Source organism: Furipterus horrens, unplaced genomic scaffold (genome assembly GCF_987537825.1).
Source record: "Furipterus horrens unplaced genomic scaffold, mFurHor1.1.pri manual_scaffold_8, whole genome shotgun sequence".
NCBI classification, from domain to species: Eukaryota; Metazoa; Chordata; class Mammalia; order Chiroptera; family Furipteridae; genus Furipterus; species Furipterus horrens.
In genome coordinates this window covers 16,136,092-16,159,233 of record NW_028327178.1, presented here as the reverse complement: position 1 = coordinate 16,159,233, position 23,142 = coordinate 16,136,092, and the positions used below count along the sequence as shown (strand labels likewise).

At 40.3% G+C, this 23,142-nt stretch overlaps 1 protein-coding gene across 1 annotated transcript; it reads right to left on the bottom strand.

Moving 5' to 3' along the window:
* Positions 1–968: 968 nt before the first annotated feature.
* On the bottom strand, positions 969–20,737 carry MEX3C (mex-3 RNA binding family member C). Its single transcript, XM_090285487.1, has 2 exons — positions 20,017–20,737; positions 969–3,991 (listed from the first exon to the last, which is right to left on the bottom strand). The coding sequence occupies exons 1-2, from the start codon at positions 20,735–20,737 to the stop codon at positions 2,769–2,771; spliced, it is 1,944 nt and encodes a 647-aa protein (XP_090141613.1). The 3' UTR covers positions 969–2,768.
* Positions 20,738–23,142: the final 2,405 nt, after the last annotated feature.

Sequence of the window (23,142 nt, the reverse complement as noted above, 5' to 3'; positions counted from 1 at the left end):
CCCAAATAATTTAACTTTCATACTTTTGGAGGCTAATCCTAAATTAGCAGAATAATTCTAAGGCAATAATCTTGCCCATAATCAAATCTATATACTCCAGTCTTCTAGCACAGCCTAAGAATCTATCCAAAACAACAATAAAAAGACCTACTATGGGTGTGTAATAAATACCTCTAAGTATTAAGAATGAGTAGAATTTCCGTTTCTTTAGAACAATTTTAGAAATATCTTTATTCTTGCTTGTTAACAAATAGCAACAATTTACTCCAACTAGCTTCATCAAATCAATTCCATCAATGGAGTATTATTTTTGTCAACAATAAAACCTTTTAGATGATACTTAGAGCAAATTAAATACAGGAGTGGCAAAAGTAGGTTTACAGTTGTGAGTACATGAAACAGTTAATAAAGCTATTGCAATAATCATAACCTGCATGTTTTTTTCCATACGAACCGTAAACCTAATTTTGCTCACCCCTCTATTTTTCCATGTTGACAACTTTAATCCTACTCTAGCCCACCCTGTACATGTACCTTCTTATTAGAAAAAATTTTTTTATATATTTGTTAAGACAAAAAATTTCAACAAAGGAAAGAGACTAGAGTCTAAGTTGAATTCAGGGTTTTAGTTAACATAACCTGTATATGTAAAGTCATTTTCTATTTTCTTTATAATGAATAGTGATTATTTGTGGTCAACTACACAAACGTGCAAATAAAAAGTCTAGAACTAGCTAAATCTCTAATTTTACTATATAACGTAACACCATTTAAAGAAGAGGCTAAATCTGCATAGGAACGTAAGTGACACATTGAACACTAACAACTCACTAAAAAAAACTCACAAGAACACAGGTAGCTAAAGGGGGAACTTTGTAGAAGAAAATAAAAGGAAAGATTCAATTCTGGATATAGGTACCTTCCAGTTTAAAACTAATCATTACATGAAAAACACCAATGAGAATACATTTAAGTTAATGGAAACAAGTCTTTATTAAGTAACTTTTAATATCAGAAAAATAAAACTCTTATAATTCTCTTTACAGCAAATATATAATATCAGTGCTTTGGCCATCTTAAGTTAAAGGCCCTTTATCATAAAATATATGGTTTTAAACTTTACTCAAATTGAATTTATAATCCCTATGACTTCCCTACATATACATAACAAAAGAGTGTAGTAAAATTAGCAAATACTAAACTGTATTGATAATTTATCATTCTTAGTTTGTGGTTTTAGAAACAGTACACGCACCTAATATATATGTCAATTCCTTGGCTTATTAGTTGCAGTGTACAATGCAACAAGATACAAAATACATGCTTGGTGAACCTTCGTTCATATCTACACGACGGCAGCTACAGATTAGGTTTCAATACTGACATTTAACTATCCTACAAGCAATTAGCATTACATCATAATATGCCATCAAGGCAATTTTTTATACTGAAAAAAATCAAAATAAAAACCGTTATTTGTAAACTTTTATACGAAATGTAACTCTTCAAGTGGAAATAAAAAATAAAATTTGTCTATTTACTATTCAATACACATAGGATTTCAATTTTTGTTATACTGAGGAAAAAAAGCTCTTTTGTATTGGGAAAATAACTTTTCAAAAAATAATTAGTAGAAAAACCCACCAGTATAATGTTTTGTCCTGTCAATGCCAGCATAGATTTGGGAACATACTGAGGATGAAGTCATAGACATCCACAAGTGAAATGTAAAAGTGTATCTTAAATCTTTCCTTGTGATTGGAAATAGTTTTGAAATGAAGTAAACTGATTGGAGGTCATCACAGCTGCTTTTGTGAATTATGCTAAGGGCATTAGTATCCCTCTCTCCCTCCCCTTTCCCTAAGTTACTAAAAAATAAAAATATATTTATAATGTGCAAGACAAATATGGATTGAACATAAAATGTTTCACATTTTGATCTAGTCTAAAAAGTAATCAATAGCTTGATCAGACTAATGACTGGAATGTTCACATCTTCAATTATGAGCCAATATAGGTGAATCCCAAAGCCCTTCCGAAATGGGAAAACCCAGATGGCCTTTTCCACATTTCACTGAGGGAGGCAATGGGTAGGAATTCACAATCGACACAATTGCATTCCTGATCCACTGATCATACCAGCTGGGCGAGATGAAGGTCAATGTAGCAGTTTTTGTCCCAAATTATAACCAGTGATTGAGTAAACTGCCATCAGCCCTATTATTACCAGTAATTCACAATGCATTAAAAAGTTACTTGTAATCCTGCAGAATTAGGCATAAATTGTTGTAAAATAAAAAACAAACAAACCTGTTTTGTCAAAACTGGCAGTGTAAAAGAAGGCAGCCCTGGAAGTGTCTGAATCATCTGTAATGCCAAGTACCCTCCATAAACTCTTAATGTGGTTAGGCTTTGGGACCCATTGTTTTGAAATCTTAGATGTACACGCTTTTCTCATAGGCTCACACAACCTATGATTATCTTCACTCAATTGAGTTCAACTTCAACTTCTGCAATTCTTATACAAGCTATGTCTCTGGGTCTACAGGATAATATTAATAATTCAAACCAAACTAATACACAAGAGACCACTTAGGTTTAGTGTTACCATAGCAGCCTTTTATAAGTTTACTAAACAACTTTAGCCTAATCCCAATATAGCCTGATAACAGTCATAAGAATTCATTAGGAAGTTTACTGGGGGTACCTTTATACCCATGCCTTTACGTGTCCATATAGAGATATAGTATTTATGTATATATATATAGTTAAGAGTGAATCTGGATTGCCTGAGTAACAGCTGTCTGGCAAACTGGACATGATGGCGTTCTTTTTTCACAGATCTTGTTGGCACATTCCATGCAGAAGAGGTTGTGGCCACATGGAACTAGGGCAGCAATAACTTCATTCTCAAAGCAAATCACACAGTCATGCTTTCGTCTTGATTCTGGCGGTGAGCTAGAGGTGGAACCACCATTGGAAGAGGAGTAACTATTGGTACCATTAGAAAAAGCAGGGATGTATATTGGAAGGCCAACGTGGTTGCCTGTACTAGGTGGGTCGCTCCTAACTCTCCGAGCAAGTGGGTGTTCAATGCTCTCAGGAAATGTAGGAGACAGACGAGGAGTAGATGGCTGACTTCCTCTGCGCTGAGTCTTCATGTTACCAGAAGGGTCACTCCCAAAGCCAGAGAGTGGGTTAACTGGTTCAAATGGAGTCCAGATAGTTTGCGCGGATGTTGGTAACGAGTCAAAGGCAGGAGAATCAACTGCAAGATCATCTGAGCCTACAGATGGTAGTGTATCTCCAAACCAAAAGTTTCCTGTGCTAAATGGGCTTGTTGGGCTAAAATCAGCCAGCCTATTGCTTCCGAAGTAGGAATCTGTGGAACCACTTCCCAGAGAACTGGAACTATCATTTCGATAATTGGATATCATTCTCGCACGGCTAGGAGGAACTGGGTTGGAGGAGAGCCACGCAGAGCTAAGAGTGCCACTTTCAAAGCTCACATCAGTACCGTTGTAATGGAAATCATTCTCTTCATTGAGCTCGATATAGTTTCCTGTGCGCATGGCAATATGCATTTCTATTTCTTCTCGTGCTCGGTCAACATTTTCAGGCATCCCTGTCACTTCAAAGACAGGCTCCTTATCTCTGCTTGGAGTTACTATGTATGTGTGGGTCTGCTGCTGAATTCTTTTAATAGTTGCTCCTTTAGGTCCAACTACTAATCCTACCACACGATATGGGACCCTCACTTGAACGGTGGTCTGGCCGGGCAGATTAGGACTTGACAACCCACCCAGGGCAGGGCCGTTTTTGTTTCGAGATGCACGAATCATGGAGAAGTGCTCTGCAGCTGAGAGGATTTCTCTTTTGGCCATGGCGACATCTTCCTTCCGTCCAGTGACGACAAAAATGGGCTCTTCACCACGAACAGGTGTCTTGATGTACGTGTTTGTCTTGGCTCTCAGTGCTTTAATTTTACAGCCTGTTAGAAAGAAAATACGTCATAAGAATCAACATCTGCTTCAACAATATTGATAAAGACAAATCACAAAGTGTTCCTTTTAAACCTCTGCTTCTGGGCAGCTAGAGTACGCTATACAGGCAGGCTACACCACGAGTGGTCTGACCTTCAAAACTTAAGTAATTTACTACCCTGCAGGGTACTGGTAGCAAAAAAAAAAACCATTAATGTACAAGCCAGACATTTAATATGATTGTCTCATTTAATCTACACAATAACCTTAAGAACTAGACTATTATATTCCTTTTACTGCAAAGGAAAACTAAGTGCAGGAAAATTGTATAACTTGTTCAAGTTCTCACAGCTAGTAAGTGGCACAGCCAGGGTTAAACCTACTGACTTAAAAATCTACCACCTTTTTGTTAGTCTAAGAACCTCAAAACTTCACACAACTACACCATATGATCGATGTTCTTTAACTAACTTCCACTTAACTGTCTTATAATTTTAACACTGCTCTTTCCTTGTAAAATTCAACTGATGACCACAGCAAAGTGCTCATGTCTGGCGCTCCCATCAGTTGAATTTTAAGCTCACTAAGAACCAGCTGTGTTTATCCTCATCTATTTATGCTAATAGTACTCTTGTGTGAACTAAACGAGCTTTTACATGAATCAGCGAAATATGAATACAAAACATTATATTTGGATGAAAATTAAGTTGATTATTTTGTAAAATTTCAACAAAGATGAGTATCTGAAAGGGAAAAAACGATGCCGCTAAACTACGCATAGGTGAGACAACTGTAAAAGCCCAGGGTAAAAGAAAGCAACACAGAAAGACTTTGCACTCACTGTAAAATTCTGGCTAAATTCAAAAGAAACACTGGAAATTGTATGGTATACGGGCACTGGATGTGGTTTTACTGAAGATGGACAACTCTTAAGTATATTTAAGTTAAAATAAAGCATCTAAGACAATATACCTAACTACATATGATTCTCTAATACTTTTTTTGGAGTAATCACCCATACCAGTGCCAACTGTGTAAGAGTAGAGGGCTTCAGACTATAACCTAAAATGTCAAATATACCGCCACAGCATATAGTTTTCAAAGATCCTAATATAAAGCTTACCAGGATAGCTTATTCTCATGAATATATCATGCTATTCCGTGTTCCTCCAAATAAAGAAGTTAGATGTTGAAGATGCTCATCACAATCTGAGCAGGTCTTTCTTCTTAAACTCTCCCTTCTTCCGCCACCCCAAAATATTGATAATGTACTAAAGCTAAGTCTTTATATACATCATTTCTAACTTGCAATAGTTCTTCCCCAACAGGTCTCCTCGCCTCCAGTCTAGCCTCACTTAAATCCAGTCTCTGTTCCCTTTAGTCAAATGATGCTTTCTCTAAGCAGATTACATGATCACTTCTTTGCATGCTTTAATGGCTCCCCTTTACCTTAAGGTAAATATGGCACACAAAGCCCCTCTTTACCTGGTACCTGAGTACCTCTCTCTGGCTTTATCTTTTTTCCCATTCTTCACTTCTTAAACTCTGCAGTGTGCACCCTCTTATTAAACTCCTATCCATGCTCCCTTGCTTCCATGACTGGAATGTTCCTCTGTCCTTGCCTCTTTACTTCCCAGTTCTGACTGCTTAACTCCTGTTAGCCCTTAAGATTTTAGTTTAGATGCCTCATCCTCTAAGCGGCTTCCTCTCCCTTCAGAGTGGTTTGTCTGCCCTTCCAAGGCATTCCCAAAGCACTGAGTGGTTTGACTCTAGGTATATGTCATGGGGTGGCCATACAACATTTGTTGAAACAAAGATCACTGTTTTTCAATATAACAATATCGGGTCTTTCTTATAAATACTGCTTTGTAGCTAAGCATTTTTTGCTGGGCTTTTCAAGACTTTCATATTCTGGCCCCATACTGCTAATCCAACTTTTTCAAAAGGAGTTTATTATTCTGCCTTCAATTAGAGCATATTCAACCCACCATGGGACTTTTAGATCTCAACCACAAATGAAGATCCTGTTCCTCTTTCCAACAAACTGTAGAACTTATAAATGGCTGCTTTCTCACTGCTGGATGCTAGGTACCTATCATGAAAACACTTTTAGAGAGTCAGGTTTATTCTAACCTGAAGGCTATATTCATTTGAAAAGACTACAGAGGGAAAATGGCCAAAACCAAAACTGCAAGGAAAGCACTTACTGCAGTACCTGGATGAGGTTACAAGAGCCAAGGGGAGGGGGTAATCTGGAGGCTATGAAGAAATGACTACAATCCGTCAAATATATGCTACTGTAAAACAGAAGGTGGTTTTTTTTTTTTTTGTTTTTTGTTTTTATAAATAAAGAGTACTGCTATAAGTTTACATCTATAATGAACTACCAGAAGATTAAATTGATAACGCTACTTTTGAGTATAAGAAAACACTGTATCAAGTCAATTGGAAGACCAGAGCAATAAAATTTCCGTATCTACTTATCTCAGTACAGTAGGTGATGCTTGGGGCCAGGCACTGAGACCACTTTCCATTAGCCAACATGTGACTGATGGAAAGATGTCCAAGAAATTCTGAAAGGGGTGATGTGAACGTGTAGCTGATAACAGTTCACATCATACACTCAACAAACGTTTTGACCGTGGACTACTTTTGAGATGGAGGAGTAAGACAGGCCTTACACTACCCATAAGGGACATGTGCTTAGGTTTTGCAGATCAGGGTAAAGTGGTAACAGGAAGATAGCAAATAACTCCTTTTAAAAGCTACTGGGAACAAAATCAGAACTATTTATTCTCTCTCCTAAATATTATAAGACAGTTTCAACATGACACCCTAAACTCAGTTTAAGACTATAAGAAAACCTCATTAATCATAATATTGTTTCTACAGGAACATATGTATTCTAAGTTCCAAACATCCAGCACATGATTTCTGGAATATATGTGCATTCTAAAGTTGGGGACAATTTGAATAGGCAGAGTTCTAAATAAGTGACACAAATGACAGGAGAAAAAATGTTTTATTAAGTTTCAGGTGAAGATAAAAAGCTTTTGGGTACTTTAGATTGAGTTTGTATTTGAAAATTCAAGGATACTAGAAAAATCATAAAACAATATCTAATCTCACAATGGTACAACACTCAGAAGCTAGAAAAGTATTGATAAAATTAGACTGCCTTTACACATACTCCACCCTACATATGAAAACACCAAAACCCAATAGAAAAACAGGTAAAAGAAACAGCTCACAGAAAAATATATAAATGGCTCTGAACATAAAAATTCCAATTTTCATGTGAACTGAGGTACTGTTTTTCACCTGTAACACTGTCAAATATCAAAAACAGTGCTAGGAAGGAAGGGGTAAAAAAAAACCTCATATTTAGCTGCACGATCAAAATTACAACTCCAGGTATCCTTTCGCCCCTATAATTCCACTTGTAAGAATTGATTCTGTAGAAATACTTGCACAGGTACAAAATGACCTTTGCGTTATGTCCCTCCTTTATGGTTTACAGCAGTGTGAGGCTGTACAGCTACATAAATGGAATATGTAAGTCATAAAACTGGATGACTTATGCGACAGGGTAAGAGGGGAGAAAATTTTCCGAGTATACTATTTTTTGAAAAACTTTGAGCCATACAAATGCATCTGTTTTTCAAAGAAATATGGTTAAATTAGACCAATTAAAAAAATTAAATACTAAGAAATGTTACTTTTTTTAGACTTAGCATTATCAACAAGACTTTTGGCTAGTACTGAGGTTAAGTTGTATAAACAGCAGTGTAAATGATTTCATATCCTCAAAGCTGAACAAGGCTTTTTATTTCTTAAGATGTAAGGACTAACAATTATTTTCTTACAACTACAAATAAAACAAACATATGGCAAAATGTATACCAGCCTGTGTAGAGGTTAAGAACCAGAATGGCATCAGCTTTCAGAGTTGTAATTTTATTTTGATTTGGAAGTAAATTCCCCAAATAAAGTCTCCAATTTACCCATTTCTCCTTTCTAGATCTCTGTGGCTAAGGCTGTGTTTCACGTTACAACCCTTTAGCTGCAGCCAGAATTCTGGTCCTCTCACTCCCTGGAACAGCTTCTCCAGTGTAAAGAGGCTCTTCCACCAGCTGCCTCAGCAATTAAGAGGAGAGGTCCTCAGTTGCTGGGAGAGGAGTTGAAAGGAAGAATTGAAAGGATGGTATCTTTGGTGTTTTTCACACTATGGTGGGTTTGCAATATCAACTTAATGGGTTGAAATCAGCATTAAAAAACAAAAAAACCCAAAACGAGAACTCAACGTGTTACAAACATTTCAGTAAAATATATGTACAATGGGCTTCAATGTAAAATGTTCTTTTGATTGGGGATGGGGGGGTCACAATGAGAAAAGTGTAAAACTCTGTATCAGCGGTTCTCAACCTGTGAGTTGTGACCACTTTGGGGGTCGAACGACCCTTTCACAGGGGTTGCGTAAGACCACCGGAAAACACATATATAATTACATATTGTTTTTGTGATTAATCACTATGCTTTAACTATGTTCAATTTCCAACGAAAATACATCCTGCATATCAGATATTTACATTACGATTCATAAGAGTAGCAAAATTACAGTTATGAAGTAGTAACGAAAATAATTTTATGGTTGGGGGTCACCACAACGTGAGGAACTGTATTAAAGGGTTGCGGCATTAGGAATGTTTAAAACCATTGCTCTATATCATCTTTAAGGCCACTTTTTAAATCCATTTAGCATGTGGAACAATGTACTTATAACACAGGAACCAGATATAGAATTACAGTCTGCAATGTAGATGTAATTACAGTCTAAATCAATTCTCCTTAAAATAGGAAGATTGCCCAGATTGCCCGGGTGGGCCTGACCTAACCATGAGTCCTTTAAGGTTTGCTCCAGCTGGTCTCAGCAGTCTAGCTGGCTAGCCTAGAAGAAAGCAACAGTCCATGTGGTGAACTGCCTATGTTCACAGCCGGGACTGGAACTGCAGGTGGCCACTAGGAGCTGAGAGCTAGATGGAAAATGGAGTCTTCAATCCAGAATCTTTTCCTGTTCTTTAATTTTGCTCATAACCTGCTTTAGTTTTCTCATGCTGCCTAAACAAATTACCATACACAGTGGCTTTAACATACCAAATTTTTTAGTTTACAATTCTGTAGGTTAGAAGTCTGACATGGGCACAACAAGGCTAAAAATCAAGGTGTTAGCAGGGCTGTGCTCCTTTTTTGCTGGAAGCGTCAGGAGACCTATTTTCTTGCTCCTTCAGGTGATTGGCAGAATTTAGTTCTTTACAGTTATAGGACTGAACCCCCACTTCTCCGCTGTCAGCTGAGGGCCATTTCCAGCTTCTAGAGGCCACCCGCATTCCTTGACTTGTGCCCCACCCCCCCAATCTTCAGAGCCAGCAATAGAGGCTCTCATGCTCCAATCTCTCCTCTTCTCACATCTCTGACTCCGTTGGGAAAGGGTTTCTGCTTTTCAAGTCATGTAATTACACCGGGCCCACCCAGATGATCTCAAATGTCCTCCGGATCTCAAGGTCCATACTCCACATAAACATTCTGTTTCTGGAGGACTAGGTAGTTGGCATCTTTGGGAGAAGGGGATTTGTTCTGCCTACTACATTACCATTTTCCTTTCCCTTCAGTTATTTTTTTCCCTTTCTTCCATGTATTCAGCTCATGAGATTTAAACCCTAACCCGGGGCAGCGGCGAGACGTACGGGGTCAGAAAAAGTTTGGGGATTATAGACATTGGAATAGGGTGATGGGATGGAGCTAAAAATCAAGATATAGGTAGAAAAGAAATACATACGTCATCATGTTGACAAAGATAGATTATGTCGAGAGTTGAGTAAAAACTTGGTAGGAGGTGCACTAGTCAGTAAAAACTGGCCTCTGCTTGTCCTAAGGGCTCTACCTAGGTGTTCCTAGCCAAACAACTCCTTCTCCAGTCCAAGAACATTCACTAATTGTGAGAAAATGGATCCGTCCCAATAAGGGCCCATGCCTGGGTTGCCGGCCGGGTCCCCAGTGGGGGTGTGCATGAAGCAGCCTACTGCTTAAGCTTACCTATTCAAATATTCAATTCCCTAGGAAGGTGCAGGTGCTAATTCAAAGTGATACGCTCATAATCAGGAGGAAACAGTTACATAAGCAACACTGATATAATTGTTTTAAAGAAAGTAGACTGGAAGCTTAGAAAAGATGACTTTATTGCTTACAGTAAATGGAAGGTTACAAAGGCATTTGAACTTAGGCTTGAAGAAAGGTGGGAAGAAGCAAAAGGAGCTTCAAGAGCCAAAGCAGGGAATCAAAAATACAAGATGGCAGTTAGGACCTACCCTGGCTCGGTATTACGGGAGCTTCAAGTGACTGGAGGGTAAAAGGTTCAGTGGGGAGGTGAACATTTTCAATGTCAGACAAGGGTTTCAAGTCTATCTTGTAGGTGCATAGAATTTATTTTTTTAAAGAAAGAAGTCCCAAATGTTGTATGAAGTGTTGCTGATTTTTGACAGAGTATCGTTTTCCAGAAGTTAAATTCATTGAATTTTTCCTTCATTTCATAAATTAGCTATATATATTATTACATGATGGGGCAAAGTGGGTTTAGTTGTTTGTATGGAAAATAATACAATAATTACTAAATAATAATATGAGAATAAACTGTGTTTTGTGTACTCACTACTATAAAACCACTTTTGCCACATCTGGTATAAAAGGGATTGAAGAAAGCGAAAACTCTTACAAAACAAACACCAAAAATGTCTTATGCATTTTCACTTTGGGTCATCCTTGGGGGTATACCTTTCTTAAAAGATTCCCCTCAAGCAGTTTTGTTTTGAAGGGGAAAGAATCCTATTAGGAAATCAGTGTACACACACATGTTATTATAAATGAGGAGGGCGAGTGAAACTCCTTGGCCTAATATTAATCCCCACCTCCCTTCTTCCCATTAAGTGGCCATAACCTACCTTCTCCCAGACTGTCCCATCCTCTGCACATGCCCTCCTCCTCTCCTATCTCTGCTCAGATATTTTCCTACATAACCTGGAACACCTTCCTACCAGTCCCCACCCCCTCACATCTGAGTAACAACATGGCCATTTGGAAAAGATGAGACTGCATGTGTGAACTCTCAAATAATCAAACATAGGAATGACTTTTATTGCCACACTACCACATATGAATCTTCCAAGGTCCAGTTTAAAGAAAACAATGTAAGGAGTACAAAACTGATTATCTGCAGGACTGGGTTCAAATCTATCACCAGTTACTCATGGTTTCAATGTTAGGTCATTCAATCTTAAGGTCCTTCCCAATGCTTATATTTTTTGATCAAGTCACCTCCTCTTTCTATAGGAAGTTAAAAACATTTAAAGAATATAGCTCCTAAAGATAAAACATTTATATTGTGAAAAGCATGTAAGACATCATAAACCTTACAGAATTGGGAGGAGATATGTTGAAGTCAGTTAATGGTAATTTAAAACCTGATACTTCTGCAGGATTTTAGGAACTCTTTGTGGACAAATATAAGAACTATAAGGGATAATCTAGTTTAATCTCATTTTATAGATGAGAGAAAACTGAAACTCAGAATTGCCTAAAGTTATTAACTAATGACTCCTAAATATACCATTCTCTCAACCTGTCTTATTTACCTAGTTGACTATGAGTGGAGAATTACTTGTATGTACAAAGTATTTTTTAAAATAGAGGTTAAACTAAATGTAAAATCCCCTTTATTTCACCTCTTTAGTTTAGACAAGCATCTTGAAATAGTTTCTTTTTTTAAAAAGTTCATATTTTGCCTTTCACTAAAGCTGCAACAACCAGAAGAGGGTATAAATTAGAGATGAAAGGCAGAACAATTTTCCTAACTGGGGGCTTTAAAATTAGGTTTATGCCTTTTAGGGGGTGTTAATAGAAACTTTAGAAAACACCTGTTTGAGTACCATATAATGCATCAAATTCACTTGCAAAGTAATTCTCTTCCAGACTAGTTTAGCTCTTTATCATTTACATTTCAAAAGATAATTTTAAATAAATTTGAAGACATTGTAAACTTTAAAAAATATAATGTACGCCATTTATTTAGTGGTATACCAGGGGAAAAACTTACTGAATGACAATTTTTGGTTTCAACTAGCATCTGCTCAGAGTACAAATCTAGTAGAAAAACAAATTATAAATCTTACCTCACACCTCACATATAATTGTATAGTGATCACAATGTCTTCTCAAACTTGATCCTCACAACAAATGCGGGGGCGAGGGAGGGGCCAGGGAAAGTAAGCAGAAGGAACAGATTTTTTTTTTTCCCACAAGAGGGAGAACTGAGAATCAGCAAGGTTAAGTGATTTGTTCAAGGTCATAGGCAACAAATGGTTGAAACCAGGTCTCCAAGTTTTCTAACTCCCAAGTTCAATGTCCTTTCCTGCAGTATATTACATGGTACAGGTGGACAGGCAAGAAATAAGCGAAAGGGGAGGGAAGAGTGGTACAGAAAGGGGGAAGGTAATAAGGTCAGTCCAAAGCGCAGATACTTCTAACTGGTAACCTTTTGGGGACATTTTCTAATTGTTTGCAACAATTCCCTCACTACTCTCCTCTAACTAACCATGCTCAATACTAACCACTTTCTGCTTATCTTCAACTACACCAGCAGTTTTCATTAAAAGAATCTTATTATTTTAAGGCCTCATCTTATTATTTCATGATACAACTTAACTTATAGTCAAATCAGGCTTTCCTGCATACAATAAGTAATGGTTTTTGCTTACTGAACAAAGGTAACAAAATCATGCCAACATAAAGTGTTCTTAAAATAGCAAACACTGGTATGAAAGAGGTGCTAGTTATGGTGTTTAACTTAAAATTCTCAAAATCAGTCATGAAATAAAGACTTGAACTTGAAATGTTATTCAAACAGCATCAGGCTGCTTATAATCCAATCTCACAGCTGGGTTTGGTAATACAACATTAGAAAGTTATTATAAAGGCTTAAACATCAAGATTTAATCTCTATAAATGCCTATATGATACCTAATGGTAACATGGGAAAAAGTTAAAAGTAAACCCAGAAATTATGATACATAAACCATTTAGGAAGCATCAAGAAGCAGTTTAGTAAAAACATCGCTTTAGGATTAACCTAAACATCCATGGGGATCTAAAATCAATTATCCATAATCTGTTTAGTTTCCTAAAGGAGTTTTTAAACTACAAAGTTTTTAAGCTTTCCTATTTTAATATCTGTTGAACATTATCTGTTTTTTCTACTTAAGAGTTTAGTTTTTTAAATAAATTATTTTATTTATTGATTTGAGAGCAGGGGGAGGGAAGGAGGCAGGGGGGGAGAAGGAAGAAAGAGCCACATTTGTTGTTCCATTTATTTATGCATTCATTGGTTGATTCTTATGTGTGTCCTGACTGGAGACTGAGCCTGCAAGCCTTGGTGTATCAGGATGATGTTCTAACCAACTGAACTACTCCGACAGGGTCATCTTGAGTTTAATTTTAAATTACAAATTCTATGTGGCATAAATTACATTTCAAAAAATCCTGTAGCAATCTCACAGATTAAATACTGTGGTAGTCATTAAAGCTGTTCACCAATATTCTGGCTCTCCTGTGGGCACATGGTTGTAATGCACTTCTTGACCACTTGAATTTAGGTGTGGGGGCCAGATGACTTGCTCTCATTAATGAAATATGAGCACATTAGATAATTAATACTGCCAGAGCTAACATTTAAAGATCTGTATGTCCTATGCTACTGTCTTTTATCCCTCTGGCATAGGGGAAGACCAGCCAACACTTGAGATGATGGTTGCTCCATTGTCCTGTGTCCCTGAATGACTAAAATGAGCAGAGCCTTTGTGAATAAGAAACAAACCTTTGTTGCTCTGACTGGTGTGGCTCAGCGGGTTGGGCATCCTCCCGCAAAGCGGAAAGGTCACTGGCTCAATTCCAGGTCAGGACACTTGCCTGGGTTGCCAGCCAGGTCCCTCGGCTGGGGGTGTGCAAGAGGCAACTGACGGATGTTTCTCTCCCTCTCTTTTTCCCTCCCTCTCCCCCTCCAAAATAAATAAATACAATCTTCAAAAAGAAAAAAAAAAAAAGAAAAGAAATAAACCGTTGTTGTCTTAATATTGAGATGTTAGGGTTCTTTGTTATAACAGCATAATTTAAGCCTATCTGGACAGAAGTATAATCTATCTAACAGGCATCCAGACACCAGTTGGTTCTAGTTCTATCACATGAGAAGAATAAAATGGGTGAAACTGCTAAGCAAGCCACAAAAGGGTGAACAGAGAGGTTCAAATTAATTTCAGATTTAACTTAACAAAAGTAATAGGTGCTTATCCACTTACAGTTTCACATATATCAATTAATTTGTGTATCATTCAGTCTCTTGATTATACCCATCTAAAGAAGAGGAATCTGAAGCCTGCAGAGTTTAAGTGACTTGTCCCAGAGATCACAAGTGAGTTATTTGCACAGAGTAATCAGAATTTAGGAATTTTAACTTCTGATTTCTGGCTCTTTCCAAAATACCACAGCTGAGTAGACTGTTAAGGGCAATTTGGAGTAGTTTACACAATATGTATTTTTACATTAAAACATACATTCTAAAATGTTTTTGTATTGTTTATTAAATTCTTTAATTTGTAGAAATATCAAATTCATACAAAACCAAATCCACAAAATATTAAGCACCATGCTATAAGTAAATGCTACCTTTCTTTGAAAACTTCAGATGTAAAAAGAACTATCTAGAACTCCAACCCATAAATATTGTTGAAAATTTTTCTAAATATAAATCTCTAACAGTAACAGTTCTCAAATACTTGACTCCCTGGATCATTTTTAGGTTGTTGGTAACTGGAGGTATGTAATACACCCTTGATTAACCAGTCTATTAAGGCAATAGACTCCCCACAATTATTGCAAAAACAATTATAATTGAATCTTTCCCAATGGAGCTAAATTTAAAAGCCTAGAATGTTATAATATTTAATTTTTAAAGCTAGTGTGTATATACACACGAATCAACTTTTTGAACTATAAAGAGTCAATTTTTAGACACAGATCTAGAATATTAGAATAACTCTGCCTTCTTAGTAGAGGTATCAAAATTTTATTAATTTGGATAGTGATATTTTAAGTTATGCATACTAAATATATAGTATCACCAACTCATGATTATGTCAGAAATTGACCCAAAATATTATCGATCTTTTGGAGTAAGATGCTTCAGTACTGAGGCAGCATTGCTGAGTGAGACCTTTATCTCTGATGTCGAACACACTGGTCAAATCCAAGTACCATCATTTGAGCAAGTTACCTTTCAGGACTTCAGTTTTTCCATTTGCAAAATGGGAGATTGCTGCCCAGCAGGGTTAAATGGCACCAGTAAAACATTTAACATACCTGGCATAGAGAGGTCAACAATCCCCCTTCCTCCACCTCCACAAAAGAAAATTGTGCTTTAGCGTTACCCTTTTATTAAAAAAGTTTTTTTTCTTTTATTGATTCCAGAAAGAAGGGAAGCAAGGGAAACAGGGAAAGAAACCTCAGTTGGCTGCCTCCTGCATGCATCTGACTAGGACAGAACCCAAACCCAGGCATATGCCCTGATGGAGGATTGAATCGGTGACTTTTCCCTGGCTGAATGAGGTCCAACCAACTGACCAGTACGCTTTAGCATTATTCTGAAACTTTCTCCTCGTGAAATGTGTTATTTCTTTTTGAATAGTGAGTATATGCATAGCAAAATGAAGCTTTTTCTTTTTATCCTGGACAAACATGCATATACCTTATTTCAGTTGTTAGAACTTGGTTTCACCCTATGAAACTGGAGACAGAGTAGCTTAATAAAGAAAATCATTTCCAAAAGGTTCTAGCTCAGTGATTGTCAAAGTAGGGTGCAAGGAAATCCATTGGAGTACAGGAAAAAATAGAACCCCAACTTCCATTTTTACCCCACTCTTTAAACTTTGTTTTATGTTTTATAATGTATAATATATAAGCATACATAATAGTCATACATAAATATCAGACAACAAAAGTACAAGTTTAATTCTTTTGACAAGGTGTACAATAAAAAAAGCTGGAGATGACTTTTCCAGACCATGGGCCTAGAAAACACACATAAACCAACAACTAAAGTCACTAATGAAAATAGTTGGAGAGACTATTATATTTTCTTAAACAGTGATATAAAACCTTGGGTTCGTAAGTCTTTTAAAACAAATGAATTCATGGCACCAATATTTATTTATAATGTAGTTAAGAATGGGTATTCAAGGCCTGTCAGAAAAGAGTCCAACAATTATTAATATAACGAGAACGGTTTGTGTGACATTGATGTAACTCGGCAGCCAAGGAAAGTGGACTGGAATGTGCATGCGTGAAACATGACGACTTCACTGTACTAGTCAGTGGGGGCAGTAGACACCATTGAGTGAACATGTGTACTGTGTGGCCATTGCATTCAAAATGACTGAGCACTTGAGTACAGTAATGAATATGCATCAAATTTTGTATTAAGCTTTAACATTCCTCTGCGCAAACTACGTGGATGATTCAGAAGGCCACAGCTATGGGCAACTGCTGATTGGCAGCTTCATCATGACATTGCACCCACCCATGCATCATGTCTGGTGCAGTTTTTTGGCAAAACATCAAATCATCCAGGTGACTCAGCCCTGCTACAGCCTAGGATTTGGTGCCCTGTGACTTCTGGCTTTTCCCAAAACTAAGATCACCTTTGAAAGGGAAGAGATTTCAAACCATCAATGAGTTTCATGAAAATATGACAGGGCAGCTAATGGCAACTGGGAGACCTGTGTGAGGTCCCAACGTGCCTACTTTGAAGTTGACTTAGGCAACGTTGTCCTATGTACAATGTTTCTTGTATCCTTCAATGTCTCATTTTTCAGATTACATGGTTGGATTCTTTCAGGACAGGCCGAGTCATACTGTTTAATTCACTTTTTAGTCTAACTGGCTAGTTATCAATGACTGCAAATTGGAACAAAGTCCCCTGACTTAAATTAAATCTATTAACCACTGTGACTGTCTCTTGCAAATACTAGATAGTTTTTAAAAAGTTAAGTCTTAAATCTGTTAGATTTACTTTTAATGCTTGTATTCTAAAACTTCTTGGACTATCAATAAGCCTTTTTAGTTTCTGGCTTTATTTTACACTATTGTTGGTATAAAAATGAAAAGCAAAGTTTAAAAAATGGGACCAATTTAACATCTGCAAACAACCATACACTACTGTGAGTATAAATATGAGGTCAACACTGCCAACTTTCATCACTAGCAAAAGCAGTGATTTGTTTTCCTGAAAGACACTGGAACCAGAGGCCACCTAAATGAGTCTGCTGGTCCACATGACTCAGAATTCCATTTGTCCTCCTCTTTGCTTTAGAGCTGAAGTCATAAATGTCTCCATCTGTGACATAATTATTTCCAAAACCAATTAAGAGATGTCAAACAAAAGATTATGACTTCAGGTAATGAATAAAATGGCAGGAATTGATAATTCTTAAGAATGGAAATTTAGTTCATCCAAGGCAAACAAATGAAATGATTCGCCCTGCTTTTTCACTTGGGGAAAGGGAAATTATTACACTGTAAAAGGATGCAAACAGCAGAGGTTGCTCAGCTCTCCTATCGTACCGGGAAAGCACTGCACAGGTTTTATCATGGGGCTGCTGAGGAATGGGGGTGGCAGAGGGTCAATGATCCACTAGTTGAATGGGTCAGAACAGCAAAGGGCAAGACTTCCCGCTCTTAAGATAAGATAGGGGATGATGACATACCTTTAATAGTACTCTGAATTCTGGGAAAATATTAAGTGCAAAAGAAATGTCAGCAATTTGTCCCCATGTCCTAAAACATAGATTCACATTTCCTTGTTAACCAATAATAAGTAAATCTAACGACTTTATCTGCAATTTAATATAGTACAAAATAAAAACTTAGAATGAATTCGATTTACTTTTAAGTAATGGATTTGTATGAAAATAACAGTTTGTGCAATTAAGGACTATTTTATAGTGCTTTAGAGGATCTAATAAATAGAAGGAAAGAATTTGTATCCAGTCAAATATACAAGATATCATTACCTAAAACTGGCATGTAAATGTCCTCCTTTGTTATTGTAAACTGTCACTATAAGCACCGTTAAAGCTTGTGCTGAGGAAGTAGCATCCTAGTATGGTGATAAGGGTCTTTCCCCCCTCGACACACACCTTCCAGCCCCTTTTCACTACTCTTCTTTACAGATTCTAAGTACCAAAAACAAAACAAACCCCAAACCCCAAACCAACGCAAATTTCCAATCATACCTAGAGTTTATTCCTCCACACCTTTCCTTACATCGTTCTTCAGTCTTTCTTCCACCTCCATTTGTTCGAGTCCTGTCCATTCTCCACAGCCTTCCAGGGTGGATGTTCTTAGATGGGATGACTTTTGTCCCTCATTACAGTTAGTGACATTAACTAACACATTAGTTTAGAGCCATTCCACTGTTTATTAGACTAATAGCTTTCAAGGGCAGCAACTCTGAATCAACCTTACATTCTCATCTGCCATAAACTCAACGCCTGGCAAAATACAAGCTTGCCACATAGCAATTCCTCGGTGTTCTTAACTGAATGGTCAACTCATTCTGGATCCGTAAGTTGAAATGTTATAATTTTATCCTATGTAAGGTGAAACAGTTCTGTCCTGGATTAGTATCTTAAGTATTGCAAACACTCAAACAGGGCATGCAAAAGTTATTTACCAAACTATAGTGCCTTTAACTACCAATCATCAGGATGTCTGAAAGAAGCTATCTCCTCCATCCAGATTTCAGATCGGTTTTTCTTACTAAAATCCTAGAGGTACGAAATGAACCAACTTTGATATTCGAAACCACCATTTCAACAGCCCTCCTATTTATGTGTACTTTAGACCACTTGGGAAAGATGAGATCATTTCAGCAGCAGCGCCATTTCTCTTTACTTGACCCCAACACTGATCTTAAAGCAAAGAGACATGCATCGACCAGGCTAACCCATCTTGAAATAAGGCAGCTGCAAGTAATATTTAATGGAGAGAAAAAAGCTCCACTAGAGCACTGGACCTTCCCTAAAAATGTCGGATACAGAGGTTCTCTGGGCATACCCTTCCCCCACCTTCACCAATCTACTGGAATCTGAGACACAGGTCCTTTGTCTGAACAATGTGGGAGGAGTCTGTCTGCAATACTGGTGCGCTGGCAAGTGAGGAAAAGAATTTACAAAAACGGTATAAACGCATCAAGTTCCTTAACTCAATTACCGTACTGGTCAATTTTTCTTCATCGTGTGTACTAATGTGTACTAAAAGGTAGCCAAGGTGTCTTTTCGAGAGTTAAAATGCATCAAAGAAATACAGTTAAGATCAACAGAGTTCGGCTGCACTTCAAAAGCTAAGTTTCTGAATAGTGGAGGGGCGGGGGTGAAACCCACCACCCGAACATCCCCTTCCCTCTCCAGTGAACTTCCACAAGCCTCCATTTCTGTCCATTTCTTCCTCTGAATAAGCTATTGTAAGGGGAACTGAGCGCTTTTCCAGGCAGTCGGGGAGCAAACTTGCAATCTCGGCGCTTTCCGTACACAGCCCCGAATGCACCATCCACCCGACCTTTTACCACCTCGCCGAGGTTTTTGGGGCCACGCCAGTCTGGTGTTCCACGAATACAGTCCGAGTCCAGTGAACACCGCCCGACTGGGTGGCTGGAGAAACTTAACACCTTTTATCATGCAAAACGAGCGCAACACCGAGGGTTTTCGAAAGGTGACCCATCTCTTCTCTTCGACCCTTGGCTCCTCCCAGACCCCTTCTCGGTGGACCTGGGGAACTCGCCAGGTTCGCTTTTCCTGCTCCAAGCTCTTCTTCTTTGGCCTCTCCACCCACGCCCGGGGCCATGTCCGGATAAACCCCTCTCTCTCCCCACACTCACCCTGGCGACCGACAATCTCAGCGACGTGCTCGGAGCTGGGCACCGGGACGCACTCGGTGGTGTTGACGCTCTTCCTCCGCAGCAGGGCCGTCTGCTCCCCGTTCAGGCCGGTCGCCGCCGCCCCGCAGCCGCCGGGGCCGTAGGCGTGGGACAGCATCGCCGCCATCATGCCCTGGGCATCGTCCCCTCCGTAGAGCACCCCCGCCGCCGCGGCCGCCTCCCGGGCCTCGAAGCCCGCGGCGGGCAGAAGAACCGACCCCAGGGACCCGCCCGGGATCGGCTGTGTTTGGGAGGCGCCGGCCGCAGGCGGCGACAGCAAGAGCAGTGACGGTCGGTCCTCCTCCTCTGCCTCCTCCAGCTCCTCCTCCTCCAGCAGGTCTCCGTCCAGTTCTGCTTCCTCCCCCTCCTCGTCCTCCTCCAGCTCTAGCTCGGCTGTCTCCGGGGCCCCGGGGCGGCCGGGCGGAGTCCGCTCCTCCGGAGACAGCCCCGCCGCCCGCCGCGCCTGGCCCTGCGCCGCCGCGGCCCTCAGCGCCGGGGCGCCGGGCTCCGCTGGGCTGGGGTCGTCGAGGCCTAGCGCGGCCAGGTGCTCCCGCAGCAGGATCCCGTCCCCCTCGAGTTCCGGGCCGCCCGCGGGCGGCGGCAGCGGCGGCGGCGGGGGCGGCTGCGGCAGGGGGGCCGGGGCCGCCGCCAGGGCCAGGGCCGCGGAGCTGCCGCTCGGCATCGCAGCGGCGCGCTGTCAATGGCGGTGGCGGCGGCGGCGGCGGCCGGGTCAGGCGCGGCGGGCGGCGAGCCCCATGGCGGACAGGGCCCCGGCTCTGCTCAGCGCGCAAACACCTTTCCTCTGGGGAGGTGGCGGGGCTGGCGACCCGGGCTGAGGAGCGCCAGGTCCGCCGGGAGACGGGAGAGGGAGGGGTAGAGGGGCTGGGGTAGGAGGTAGAGGTAGGTAACTAGGGTGGGTGGGTGGGTGGGTGGGGACGGCAGCGGGGCGGGCTGCTGGAGGTGGCAGCGGCTCCCCTCTCAGGGTTTCTTTTGTTTCATGGCCTTAACCAGCCCCCGGCGCGCGAGGCGGCAGCGGCGGCGACGCCCCACGCTGCTCTCAGAATGAAGCCGGGGCGCTCTGATTGGGCGCTTTTAATCTCCGGGAGTCCGCCCTCTCTTCCCCGCAGCCTTCTAAGTCCTTTCCCGAGCCCCCACCCCTCCCACCCTCTTTTCGGGCCCCGCCCCGCTCCTCCCTGGAGCTCTCTGATTGGGTGACCGGGACTAGCTAGCCCCCTAATCCTGCTCCTGAAGTCTTCTCCCCTCCCCCATTCCTCCCTCCCTTTTCTTTACTGGCTCACGAGAGGGACTGTGATTGTTCGATTTACACGTCACTCTTTGTGACGCCCCCAGGTGGGGGCGGGGAAAAGAAGCAATAGCCGAGGCTGAAACTAGGGACTGAGTAGGGTTTTTCTGCGCAGGCGCGTACAGTAGAATGGGGGGACCTAGGTTTCTTCCTTTCGCCCGCCCCCCCCTTCGCACCCCCGGCCTCTTGCCCACCTGAGTCTGTTCTTTCAGCGTACTGTGGGAGCAGCCTTGGAGTGCAGCACAGACATGGCCGGAGGGCCTTGTTTTTCCAGGTTAAGGAAGAGATGGCAAGGCCCTAAGGAGAGTCGGAGGAGGGGCCCGTGAGGTGTCCTATGGAGCCGCGGGGGTGGTTTCCTGAGCCGCGTGGCTCCTGGGCCTTCCCTGCCTGAATCGGGAACGCTCCTCCCGTGGGGCAGGCGCCGCCCCCACGCCCAGCCGGCTGGGCTTCCTGTGTGAAATCGGCTGGTTACATCAGGAACCTTAAATGCCTAACAAGTTCTTGGGGGCCTTTCAAAGAAATGAAATCATTTCCTTCTTAAAGATGCCCTTTCCACGTATTGCCCAGACAGGTAGTCTCCCCACGTTAGTGTTTAACCACTGGCCTTGTCCTGTAGATATTATGCGACCAACATAGTCTAATTTTAAGGTTTCTAGTGGCCTCATTAAAGAAAGAACAGTTTTAATAAGTAGTTCAATAAGTCAAAATATTTTAACATTCAATCAACAAAAAATTGATACATCGTATAGTTTTTATCAAGCTAATAAGTCTTGGAAACTTGTATTTTACACTTCTACTCCCAGCATATCTCACTTCAGTTCGCTTCACCCTAGCCATGTTATCAAGTACTGAATAACTCATAGCGCCACACCTCTTGATTTTTGAGTTGTAATTTGGGACTTCTACTACCTTGGATTCATTGTGTCTTCCTGCCTCCAAGTTGTTTCTTGAGATGAGCACCAATTTTCTGAGTTGTCTAGAATGTCCAAGAGAAGGCTGAACTATGTCTTCTGTTTTTTTTGTGTGTGTGCCCTTATGACCATGTTCCCAATCCTACAACTTATCCGACTCCTCCAATGAAAGGCTTAGAGAATTTTAGCTAACACTAAAATCTTTCTTGTTATCAGGTTTCCTGGTCCTCATACAATTCTGTATGTTGCTTCTCTTAACAACTCATTTGTAGCAGTAGGCTCTGGAACAGTGATTTCAACCCTGACTGTACATCAGGATGAAGAAGGGCTTTTTAAAAAGGTAAATGCAGAGCAGGGAGAAGGAAACTGCGTTCTTTGGATTTAGTAAATGTGGAGGGAGGGACCTGTACATGTTTTTTAAAAGCCACACAGGTTCTGAAAGCTGAATCAGAGTTGAGAACACTGATCCATGGTTTGAGTTTGGGGTTTACAAAGGAATCATGCTATTCTCCTGAAAAGTGTTCTCCCCTCCTCCTTCTCAAGTAGGCACATTTTTTTTACTGATTTTACTACAATATCTCCGCTCCAAGGACATAATATTTCATAGCATCTTATAAAGGTACTGAATCTTTTTAATGTACCAGCAAATAGCTTATATAATTAGACGTTTACTTATAGAATATACAAATACTTTTGCTATCTGATATTTCAGTTTAAACAACAACCATTATTTGATAGGTAGATCTAGCAAAGCAAATCTCATCAAGGGAAAAAGTCAAATAAAAGGTGTAGTGGCCACTTTCAGAATATATTGGTCGTGGGAGGAAATGGGTAATAGAATTACAAGTGAAACTCAGAAGTTCCTTTCTTCAT

Coding starts and splice junctions, on each gene's coding strand:
- MEX3C (XM_090285487.1), bottom strand. CDS start 20,737: ATGCCGAGCGGCAGCTCCGCGGCCCTGGCCCTGGCGGCGGCCCCGGCC. Junction 3,992..20,016: donor TGAGATTGTCGGTCGCCAGG/GTGAGTGTGGGG, acceptor TCTTTCTAACAG/GCTGTAAAATTAAAGCACTG.